This window comes from Vombatus ursinus, unplaced genomic scaffold (genome assembly GCF_900497805.2).
Source record: "Vombatus ursinus unplaced genomic scaffold, bare-nosed wombat genome assembly UNPS02014176.1, whole genome shotgun sequence".
NCBI lineage: Eukaryota > Metazoa > Chordata > Mammalia > Diprotodontia > Vombatidae > Vombatus > Vombatus ursinus.
The window spans coordinates 747729-759539 of record NW_020953954.1 but is presented as its reverse complement, the minus strand read 5'-3'; the positions used below and the strand labels follow the sequence as shown (position 1 = coordinate 759539).

The 11811-nt window shown below is 51.3% G+C and overlaps 1 protein-coding gene across 1 annotated transcript; it reads right to left on the bottom strand.

Moving 5' to 3' along the window:
- Positions 1-2597: 2597 nt before the first annotated feature.
- On the bottom strand, positions 2598-10773 carry TALDO1 (transaldolase 1). Its single transcript, XM_027860216.1, has 7 exons — positions 10622-10773; positions 5244-5351; positions 4761-4892; positions 4057-4232; positions 3420-3617; positions 2913-3058; positions 2598-2815 (listed from the first exon to the last, which is right to left on the bottom strand). Exons 1-7 carry the CDS (start codon positions 10678-10680, stop codon positions 2783-2785), a joined length of 852 nt encoding a protein of 283 aa, XP_027716017.1. The 5' UTR covers positions 10681-10773; the 3' UTR covers positions 2598-2782.
- Positions 10774-11811: the final 1038 nt, after the last annotated feature.

Genomic DNA, 11811 nt, shown 5'->3' with positions numbered 1-11811 from the left:
GGGAGGGAGAGAGAGAGGGAGGGAGGGAGAGAGAGAGGGAGGGAGAGACAGAGAGGGAGGGAGGGAAAGACAGAGAGAGAGGGAGGGGGAGAGAGAGGGAGGGAGAGAGACAGAGAGAGAGACAGAGAGAGAAAGGGAGGGAGGGAGGGAGAGAAAGAGAGAGAGGGAAAGGAGGGAGAGACAGAGAGAAGGGAGGGAGAGAGAGACAGGAGGGGAAGTCAGGGCTGAACGTGTCAGTCTGGGGCTCATCTGCACGGAGACAATTTAACTCTCGGCACTGAAGAGCCCAACCAAGGGAGAGAGGAGAATGCAAGTTTGAAGGGAAGGAAAGAAGCCAGGAGGATTGTCTCACCTTTCTTTGTATCCCTAGTACTTAGTCCAGTGCGTGGCACACATTAGGTGCTTAATAAATGCTTGTTGGGGGCAGCTGGGTGGCACAGTGGATAGAGCACCAGCCCTGAAGTCAAAAGGACCTGAGTTCAAATCTGGCCTCAGACCAAACACTTGACACTTACTAGCTGTGTGACCCTGGGCAAATCACTTAACCCCATTGCCTTAAATAAATAAATAATAAATAAATGCTTATTGGCTTGGCTTGGAGACTTGGAGTCTAATTGAGCACAAATAACTTCGCTAAGATCTTGAGGGCAGCTAGGTGGTGCAGTGGATAATGAAGTCAGGAGGACCGAGTTCAAATTCAGCCTCAGCCATTTACTAGCTGTGTGACCCTGGGCAAGTCACTACACTACTGCCTGCCTCAGTTTCTTCAACTGTAAAAGGAGCTTGTGTCCCAGGGTTGTGGTGCAGATGAAAGGAGATGCTATAGGTAAAGTGCATTGCAAACCTTAAGCGTTCTATAAATGCACGCTATTATTTTCATCATTCTGGTTAGAGGAAGTGCCTGGAGGCCAATGTTGCTGTGCCAGGGGCACGTCTCTGTGTGAGGGCAGCATTTGGGGGGAGGGAGAGGATGAAGGAAGCCGCCCCTTCCCAGATGTGACAAGCCCAAGCGGGAGCGGTCACTTGCACATTTGACCACCAGGTGGTGCTGTGCTCCCACGCATGGCCCTCCTTTGCCCCACCCCAGCCACAGCCCTGCCCAGCACAAGCCAAGCTCTCCTCAGGTGTCACATCTAACAGGGCGGTGAGGAATGGGCCGGTCAGCTGGCCCTAGGAAGTGTGGGGGCCCACCCACCTGAAGGAAGGCCAGATGGGGTGGGCGATCCTCTCTGCCCACCCCACCCCACCCCACCCCAGCTTGCGCTGCCTCAACCTCCCCAAAGACGCACTTCTCAAGAGGAAACTGGCCTAGGCCTTTGGTACTGCCCTGAGACGCTGGGCTGGAGGCAGCTTCCTCAGTGCCAAAGCCCACTCAGCTTATGTGTGGCTGCCTGGCCTAGAGATTGGCGTGGGGCAACCAGTCAAAAGCCATCCCCAGATGGCTCCTCCCCAGCTGGAAGGTACCCAAAAGTCCAGAGAGTACAGCTGTGCTTAGGGATGGGGGGGTATGTGGTCACTGCATCCCTCTTTGTTTCTGACCCCTGAACAGAGCTGCCAGGCCTGAACCCAGCCCTGAACAGAGATGCCAGGCCTAAACCTACCCCTGAACAGAGATGCCTGGCCTGAATCTGGCCCTGAATACATGCCAGGCCCAAACCAGCCCCAAATGGAGATGCCAGGCCCAAACCCAGCCCTGAACAGATGCCACGCCCGAATCTGGCCAGAAATAGAGATGCCAGGCCCAAACCAGCCCCAAATGGAGATGCCAGGCCCAAATCTGGCCCTGAACAGAGATGCCAGGCCTGAACCCAGCCCTGAACAGAGATGCCTGGCCTGAATCTGGCCCTGAATAGATGCCAGGCCCGAACCCGGCCCTGAACGGAGATGCCAGGCCCAAACCCGGCCCCGGAGATGCCAGGCCCAAACCCAGCCCCGAACAGAGATGCCAGGCCTGAAATAGATGCCAGGCCCAAACCCGGCCCCAAATGGAGATGCCAGGCCCAAACCCGGCCCCGAACCTGGCCCGAAATAGAGATGCCAGGGCCAAACCAGCCCCGAACAGAGATGCCAGGCCCGAACCCGGCCCCGAACGGAGATGCCAGGCCCGAACCCGGCCTGTGTCCCCTCCTCTGTAAGAGTCTGGAGAGCCAGTGTCCAGATAACAACGGCTGTCTGGGGCTGCAGGAAACTAGTTTGTAGGCTTGAGGCACCAGGAAACGAAATGGTCAACTACATGGGAACAAGCCAGGCCCTAGGCCCAAGAGGGCAAGGCCACTGGAGCAGTTTGCCATGTCCTTCTCCAGCTCATTTTACAGATGAGGAAACAGGGGCAAGCAGGGCAAAGTGACCTGCTTGACCTGAGTTCAAATGTGGCCTCAGCCACTTGCTAGCTGTGTGACCCTGGGCAAGTCATTTAACTTCTGGCTGCCCCAGTTTCCTCATTTGTAAAATGGGGATAACAACAGCACCTGCCTCCCGGGGTCGTGGTAAGGACAGAATGAAATGACACACGCATCCTTTGTGAACTGGACCATGCAGGGACCATGTCCCAGACAGAGAAGGCCAAGGGCAGCCAATCAGAGCAGCTGACACACGAAGGTAAGTAATCATTTTAATGCATTAGGCAAACTCTGACATAAAAATCTGAACAAAGTCTAGTCGAGACTCATTGCAGAAAGCTGCGTCCATCCCCGGGGACACGGCCCCTCCGCCAGCTCAGCCCAGTCTCCCAGCTCGTGGCCCTCCGTCTGTCCGTCTGTCCGTCAGCCCATCGACCTGCTCCTCAGTTCCCGTTCTCAGCACCAAACATCCTTTCCTAGAAAGAAACGCCAAGTGGGGGGGCCGTGAGCCTCCCTCGGCCCAGGGTTAGTTAGCCCCTCCTGCGGCCTGTCCGCTGCCCCGCCCCCGCACACCTGTAGCATCTTCTCCAGCTTCACGGCATCGGCGGCAAACTTGCGGATGCCATCAGACAGCTTCTCCACGGCCATCTGGTCCTGGTTGTGCTCCCAGCGGAAGGCCTTCTCGTCCAGGTGAACCTTCTCCAGGCTGCTGGCCTGGGCTGGGGGCGGGGAGGGCTCCGATGGACAGGGCTGTCCGCTCCCACTGCCCCCACAATGACAAAACACCAGCCCCGGCTCCCCCCTCCGCCAAGCACTAAGGATGAGGCCCTGAGTCGTCACTCAGACCGGCCCTGGGGATTCTGGACGAAGCTGCCCAGGCCCAGATCAGGAGGGGAGCAGCCGCTGCCCTTGCCAAAAGCCCCAAGGTACTGAGAGAGCAGATCCCCCCCACCTGGTCATCTGCATGGAAGCCTGCATCAGGTGGCCACACCGCCAGAGGACGGCCCAGCCCTTTGGCGCTCTCCACTGGGGCCAGGGGATTCTGCCGCCACCAGTCCCCGGCCTTAGGGCGACACTCACCTTCTTGGACACTGAGCACAGGGGTGAGCTTGGTATTCTCTTTCAGCAGCTCCCCAAGGAGCTTGGGGGAGATGGTGAGATAGTCACAGCCCGTCAGGGCCTTGATCTCGCCCACGTTGCGGAAGGACGCGCCCATCACGATAGTTTTGTAGCCAAACTTCTTGTAGTAGTTGTAGATTTTGGTGACGCTCTTTACCCCTGCAGACACCACTTCCTCTAGCCCCAGGAATCCTGGCCACCCCCTTTGCTCCAGTCCCTGCCTGGCTTTGGGGCGAGCTGTCCCCTAGGCCTGGAGTTTGCTCTCCTCCTGGCGGCACCCTTTACCGCTCAGCCTGAGCTCTGCCTTAGTCTCTGTATGGACCTTCGTGGACACCACCCAGGACAATGACCTAGGCTCAGCCCCTTCCCCCAGGGTCAAGACCCCTCCCAGCACACACCTCAAAGCCCGCTCCACCCGGATGGCCACTCCACTGACCCCGCCTGGGGAAGGCTGCCCCACTGACCCCACCTAGGGAAGGCCATCCCACTGACCCTAAGTGGGGAAGGCTGCCCCACTGACCCCACCCAGGGAAGGCCACCCCAGACCCCACGTGGGGAAGGCCGCCCCACTGACCCCACCCAGGGAAGCTGGCCCTACCTGGGTCCTCCTGGGGCTCATAGGCCTTCTTGTCTGTGTTGGCCACATGCCAGTCCAGGATGCGCCCGACAAACGGGGAGATGAGGGTCACGCCAGCCTCGGCACAGGCCACGGCCTGAGCAAAGGAGAACAGCAGGGTCATGTTGCAGTGGACACCATGCTGCTCCTCCAGGATCCTGAGGTGGACAGAAAGAGCGCGGCCAGTGGTGGTGTGGCAGCCCAGCCCCGAAGGCCACCGCGGGAGCGGTCTCCACAAGGCCAGGCAGCCTTCTCCTTGGCTGAGCGCCCCGCGTCACTGGGGGCCAGCTTGTCCTGGCCCTGGGGCGCTGCTGCTCGGCAGGGATCCTGTTCTGTCCCTCCTTCCTGCCTCCAGTGCTCAGCCTAGTGGAGAGCACATAGTAGGCATCTGACAAGTAAGTCCTGGTTGACTTGACTGTCCCAGAAGGATGGCAGAGCCGGACTGAAGCTGTTTTTGGCCCTGTCAGCCTGACCCCGGCTGACCCTTTCTGTCCACGTGCCAAGGTGCCGAGGAGCTGAGGGAGAGGGCCAAGCTGGAGGTCCGCTCTCCCAAGTATGTGAGCCCACTGGCCTACAACCTACTTACTGCCTTGGGGGAAGGAGCACTGACTGGGTCTGACCTGATGTGATCTGTGCCTCAGTTTCCTCCTCTGTAAACAAAGGGTGGGGACAGAGGGGCACCTTACTTTCCAGCCTGAATTCCTTCCCAGGTGGAGGTCAGCTTGATGAGAATGCGCTCTTTGCTGATGCCGGCTTCTTTGTAGAGGTCAATGAGACGCAGGGCCCTTTGGACCATTTCTTCCTTGTCAAAGGACAACCTGGTAGGAGACAGGAGATGCTGAGGAAGCTCCGCCCCTGCGTGCTCCTGAGCCTGCTCCCATTCCCACCCCCCCCCATGCCCCAGCAGGGAGGCAGTGGTCACCCCCCCTCCCCTAAGCAGCCAGTGCATCCACACCAGCTTAGTGAAGGAAGCTCCTTGGCAGGGGCCTAATTAATGCTGATGCAATGATTGACCCAAAAGTAGCTGGGTTTGCTGACTAATTTTCAGACAGAGAAAAATCCTGAACTCAACCAGAATATGATTTTTTAAAGTCAGCAGCTCCCAAAAGGCTGCCAAGGCCTGTCTGTCTCCTCCTAATTCTGGCTAAGTACTAGGGGAGCCCACCCACCTGGCATCGACTTCTGTGGAGACACGGCCTGGAATCTTCTTCAGAATCTCAGCCCCAAATAACACAAAGAGTTTGTCACCGGCATTCTGAATCTGCTGGTCCTGGGACCTGAAATCCCACAACAACATTTCAGCCGCAAAGGTCCCCCAGGGCCCAGGCTCCCACCCTGCCCAACACACAGGGAATTGCCCTGAGGCCTGGGGCAGACTGGGTACCACAGCACCCACCCCCAAAACACCTGGAGCTGTGATGGCCCCAGAAAATGAGATCCAGTGGGAATTCAAAGAGGAGGCGGAGACAGAAGGATCCAAGTCTTTAGGAGGGACCCCAACCCTGCACTGCCCCAGCCCCCTGCTCCCCCATTTTAAAGATGAGGAGACCCAGCCAGGTCCTCTGACGGCAGAGAGAGAAGGGTGCTTGCTTTCCTCTCCAGGAGAGGCCAGGAAGGAAAGGGAAGAAACAGGAAGAAACAGGAAGCCAAAAAAAGTACTTTAGTCAAGTACTCAGGGACATTATGGGCAATCAATATAACACCAGGGAAAAAAAGTCTGAGATAATCATGAATTTGAATTTCAAAGGGCTCTGCATGCCCAAACAAAATTGATGCAGCTAGTCTAAAAGGGAAACTACCAACAGGGAAGAAAAGATCTCCAAGCACCAGACCTTCCATCTTCTCTTTGGCCGTCCCCCAGGCCTGGAAGGCTCCTCCTCCTCTGCTCCAATGACTGACCTCCCTGGCCTCAGCTTCTGCAGGAAGCCTTCCTTAGCCCCTCTTTTTTCCAGGGCCTTCCCTCGGTTAATTTTCTCCTAGTTATCCTGTACACATCTTGCTTTGTAGATGTCTGTTTGCTCGTTGTCTCCCCCCTAGACTGTAAGCTACTTGAGGGCAGGGACCGTGGTTTTGCCTTTCTTTGTACCCTCATGTTTAGCGCACGCACAGTGCCTGGCACATAGAAGTGCTTAATAATCACTTGCTGACTTCTAGGAAGCCTTCCAGAGGGGAGACTCCCTGTAGCAATGCAGTTTGGTTCTTTCTCTGCAACGTGGAGGCCTGGAGAGCTTAGTTAAGTAACTTGCCCTGCATCACCTGTTCTGTAAGTGGAACTAGAACCCAGATGTTCCTGGATTCAGGACAGGTTCTCTAGCCACTGCTTCACCATGCCTCTCTCAAAAAACAATCAAGCTGTAAAAGATTGCTCTAAATCACTGACAGTAAAAGAAATGCAACTCAGAGTTACTCAAAGGGTGCCATCACACCCAGCAAACTGGCAAAGATGACAAAAGATGAGAACTTAACGGTGGAAAGGCTTTGGCACAGCCACACTCATACATTATTGGGAGAGTTGTGAATTCGTACAAACATTTAAAAAACGTACTGTAAAAACAATTTTTAACATTCCTTTTTAAAACTCTGAGTTCCAAATTCTCTCCCTTCCTCCCTCACCTCCTCCCCCCATTAAGAAGACAAGCAATTTGGGGGCAGCTAGGTGGCGCGCTGAATAGAGCACCAGCCCTGGATTCAGGAGAACCTGAGTTCAAATCCGGCCTCAGAGACATAACACTTACTAGCTGTGTGACCCTGGGCAAGTCACTTAACCCCACTGCCTAGCCAAAAAAAAAAAAAAGAGAAGATGACAAGCAATTTGATATAGGCTATATATGTGCAGTCATGCATAACATTTCCATAACAGTCATGTTGTGAGAGAAAACAACAGACAAAAAAACCTCAAGAAAAATAAAAAGTAAAAAAAAGCATAATTCAGTCTGTATTCAGACGCCATCAGCTCTTCTCTGGGGATGGATAGCATTTTTCATCATAAGTTCTTCAAGATTGTCTTGGATTATCTTACTGCTGAGAATGGCAAAGTCATTCCCAGCTGACCATCGCGCAATATTGCCGTTACTTTGTACATCTGTACACAGTACACGTCACTTTGTATCAGCTCATGTAAATCTCTCCAGGTTTTTCTGAGAACACCCTGCTCATCATTTCTTAGAATACAACAATATTCCATCACGATCACATACCACAACTTGTTCAGCCATTCCCCAATTGATGGGCATCCCCAATTCCCAATTCTTTTCCCCCAGAAAAGAGCTGCTATAAATATTTTTGTACATGTAGGTCCTTTTCCTTTCTGGTTTTTTATCTCTTTTGAGATACAGACCTAGTAGGTACGCATGGTTTTATAGCCCTTTGGGCAGAGGCGCAAATTGCTCTCCAGAATGATCAGATCAGTTCACAACTCCACCAACAGTGTGTTAATGTCTCATTTTCCCCACATCCCCTCCAATATTTTGTCATTTTCTTTTTCTGTCCTATTAGCCAATCTAACAGGTATGAGGTAGTACCTCAGAATTGTGTTAATTTACATTTCTCCAATCAACAGTGAATTACAACATTTTTGCATATGGCTAGAGATAGCTTTATTTCCTGCAAACTGATCATATCTTTTGATCATTTATCAATTAGGGAATGGCTCTTATTTTTATAAATTTGACTCAGTTCTCCATGTTTGCGCAATGAGGCCTCTATCAGAGAAACCGGCTGCAAAATTTTTTTCAGTTACTATTGCTAATTGTATTTCCCTCCATCCTACCCCCCCTTTTATTCTACTATTTCTCTTCTTTTCCTCTGTCCCTCCTCAAAAGTGTTGCTTCTGACTACCGCCTCCCCGACTCTGCCCTCCCTTCTCTTATCCCTCTCCCTGCCTACTGTAGGGTGAGATAGATTTCTATACCCAGTCGAGTATGTACGTTATTCCCTCTTTGAGCCAATTCTGATGAGGGTAAGGTCCACTCACTTCCCCCTCAACTCTCCCCTCTTCCCCTCCACTGTAAAAGCTTTTCCTTGCCTCTTTTACGTGAGATGATCTACCCCATTTTAGCTCTCCTTAATTATATTGTTTTAGATATCATCCCTTCATATTTAACTCACACCTATGCCCTCTGTCTAGATATAGTCTTTCTAACTGCCCTAAAAAGCCTTATGGGTTACAAATAGCTCCCCATGTAGGAATGTAAACAGTTTAAATTTATGAAGTCTTTATGATTTTTCTTTCCTGTTTACCTTTTCATGCTTCTCTCGAGTCTTATATCTGAAAGTCATATTTTCTAGTCATCTCCGGTCTTTTCATCAAGAATGCTTGAAAGCCCTCCATTTCATCGAATATCCATTTTTTCCCCTGAAGGATTATACTGTTCTGCTGGATAGATGATTCTTGCTTGTAATCCTAGCTCCTTTGCCCCCCAGTATAGCCTAGTCTAAGTAAGCCCTTCTATCCTTTAATGGAGAAGCTGCTAAATCTTGTGTGACCCTGACTGTGGCTCCACCATACTTGAATTGTTTCTTTCTGGCCTTTCTTGCAATATTTTCTCCTTGACCTGGGAGCTCTAGAATTTGACCATAATATTCCCGGGAATTTCCATTTGGGGATCTCTTTCAGGAGGTGATGGGTGGATTCTTGCAGTTTCTATTTTACCCTCTGGTTCCAGAATATCAGGACAGTTTTCCTTGATCATTTCTCAAAAGACGATGTCCAGGCTCTCTTTTTGATCCTGGCTTTCAGGTGGTCCAATACTTTTAAAATTCTCTCTCCTGAATCTATTTTCCACGTCCATTGTTTTTCCAATGAGATATTTCACATCGTCTTCTATTTTTTCATTCTTTTGGTTTTGTTTTGTTTCTCGATTTCTCCTAAAGTCATTAGCTTCCATTTGCACAATTCTATTTTGAAGTAATTATTTTCTTCAGTGAGCTTTTGGACCTCCTTTTCCATCTGGCCAATTCTATTTCTTAAGTTTTTTTCTTCAGTGAATTTTTGTGCCTCTTTTTCCACATTTAAGGAGCCATTTTCTGCTTTTTAAGATGTTAATTTTCTTGCAGCCCCAAAAAAGAGATGTAAGAAGATACCTCCACCACGTTGCAGAGATGTGGGGGAAGGAGTCTACAAGTGTAGGACATTGCATAAAGTCAGATTTTCTTAATGTACTGATCAGTTTTGCTGATATTTTGTCTTTCTTTTTTTAGATACAGGAAGAACTTTAGACAATGTAAAAACAAAAGATATTAATAAAATTTGTTTTAAAAACAGAAAGAAAAAGATGTTAATTTTCTTCAGTATTTTTTTGTGTCTCCTTTACCAAGCTGTTGACTTGATTTTCTTCATGATTTTCTTGTATCACTGTCATTCCTCTTCCCAACTTTTCCTCTGCCTCTCTTTCATGATTTTCAAAAACTTTTTTGAGCTCTTCCATGGCCTGAGACCAAGTCATATTTCTCTTGGAGGCTTGGGATGTAGGAGCTTCAACTCTGTTATCGTCTTCTGAGTGTGTGTTCTGATCTTCCTCGTCACCATAGTAGCTTTTTATAGTCAGAATCTTTTTCTGTCTGCTCACTTTCCCAGCCTCTTTCCAGATTTTTAACTCTGTTAAAGTAGGGCTATGCTTCCAGGGTGGAGGGCACACTGTCCCAAGCGTCAGGGGTTTCGTGCAGCTGTTTTCAGAGATACTTCTAGGAACCTGTAAGTTTTCAGGTCTTCCTGACTCCAAGTTTAGAGCACCATCCACTGATATAATTATAATGACCAAGCTTGACCCCCAGAAAACAGGTAAGGAAATACACCTCCCTCTCTTCATTGTGGAGGCGGGATACCACGGGTGTAAAATACTGCATACGTTGTCAGTCATGTGGCTACACACACTGGGTGGTTTTGCTGAACTGGTTTTTTTACTTCTTTTGAAAATCTCTGTCCTGGGCAGGGCTCATAGGGTGGGAAGGAACATATTCTGAAATGAACATGAAGGACGAACAAAAGCACCCATTTAAAACAGAAAGCTGGGGTGTCTCTAAGGCTTTAAGGTTTGCAGAGCACTTGACAAGTACTGCTGAATCCTCAAAACAACTCTGAGAGGAAGGTGCATTTTACAGACGAGGAAACTGAGGTGAAGAGAGGGTAAGAGACTTGGCCAGGCCCACACAATTATTATCTGAGGCAAGACCGGCTTCTGTCAGAAGGGCAGCACTAAGTCAATGGGCTACATCCTGTTTGTAAATTCAAGATACTGAGGGAGAAACTCAATTTAAACTCACCCAAAACTTGAAGAAAGTTTAACCTCAAGTCTGCAGGTACGCCTTCTGAAGCAAAGGGACCTAGTTCATGGACTCCATCCCCTGACTGAGACTGTCAAGAGCCATGACACCCCGGATTTCTCCTTAAGCCCAGGCACAGAGAAAGGTGAACATGGCAGCCAAGGCCTAGGTCTGCAGCTTCTCAGGCCCACGCCCTCCTGGCAGCTGCAGGAGGTGACTGGCGTGGGAACCATGGGCAAGGGTGCACCTTACCGGGCACACTGCCCAAGCACCCTGGGTTACTCACCCCCCGAGCTTTTTTCCATATGCAATAGCATCTTCTACTAGGTCCTCGTAGGCTGGCATCTGGGCCGCGGCCAGGATCAGCGAAGGATTGGTGGTGGCATCCTGAGGCTTATATTCATCAATGGCTGCGAAAAGAATGGTCAAGGCATAGCCATGAACATGCTAACTCCCTCGGCTCTCACCAGCAATCGGGGAGGAAGCAGTGTTTACGACACACTTTCAAAGCCAACCTTTGACCCTATTGCACCTTCAGTTACTCAACCACCTGCAGGAAGGAGGAAAGAAAGCAGCTATGGGGTGCTAGAGAGTAGATCACAGGAGCGAGGCTGCTCCAGCCACAGCCCTGACCGGCTCTACTCACTGCTGGAGGAAGTGGCTGACAGGCACAGGCGTGGAGGCCTCAAATTTCTATATGGGTGGACTTCTTGGGTGAGGTCGGGTCAGAGCATGGACACACAATGGAATTACGGTCCTAGATCTGGAGCCAGAGGACCAAAGGGGAAAAGGAAAGAAACAACTATTGATTAGGGGTTTACTATGTGCCAGGCAACGTGCTAAATGCTTTCCAAACGGCATTTCCTTTGATCCTCACAACAACCCTGGCAGGTAGGAGCTGTTGTGATTCCCATTTGACAGGCAAGGAAAGCGAGGCTTGCCCAGAGCTGCACTGTGAAAAAGCATCTAAGGTAGGATCTGAGCTCAGGTTCTGGCTCCAAGTCCAGCCCTCCGGGCCAGCTAGCTGCCAGGATTCACCATCCTCATCCTGACACTGCTGACTTCTCCGAGCCCCAACACGAGGCAGGTGAGCTCCAGGTCCTATTTCCTTCTCTGTCAGATGGAGGTGCGGGGAAGGGCAGCCTGGCACCTCTGGGGTCCAGGAGAGCTCTAAGTCTCCGGAGGAGAGAGAAAAAGGGAGGAAAAGGGCTGATTATGAGGAAGGGTCATGACCGACAGCCGGCATGCTCAGCTCAGGACCCTCCGGGTCTGGAGCCCTTATCGGGGGCTCTCAGTGAGCGGCCGCTGGAGGACCGCGGTCCTTGCTAACCCCTGCTGGCAGTCTAGGGGTGGCCCTGGGGCTCTCTGGGAGCTGGGGGGGGGGGCTCGGATGCCCTTGGGAGCTCCCCTTTACTACCCCGGGCAGAACGCAGCGGGCTTCCAGCTGGCCCCCTGAACCCCAGCAAGGGTCTACAC

Bases quoted from the DNA above. Each gene is read 5' to 3' on its own strand.
- TALDO1 (XM_027860216.1), bottom strand. From the start codon at position 10,680: ATGCCAGCCTACGAGGACCTAGTAGAAGATGCTATTGCATATGGAAAA. The intron at 4,893-5,243 runs GTGGGTGGGCTC...GTCTCCTACCAG, and splicing joins TCCACAGAAGTCGATGCCAG to GTTGTCCTTTGACAAGGAAG. The intron at 3,059-3,419 runs GTGAGTGTCGCC...CCCCGCCCCCAG, and splicing joins TGTGCTCAGTGTCCAAGAAG to CCCAGGCCAGCAGCCTGGAG.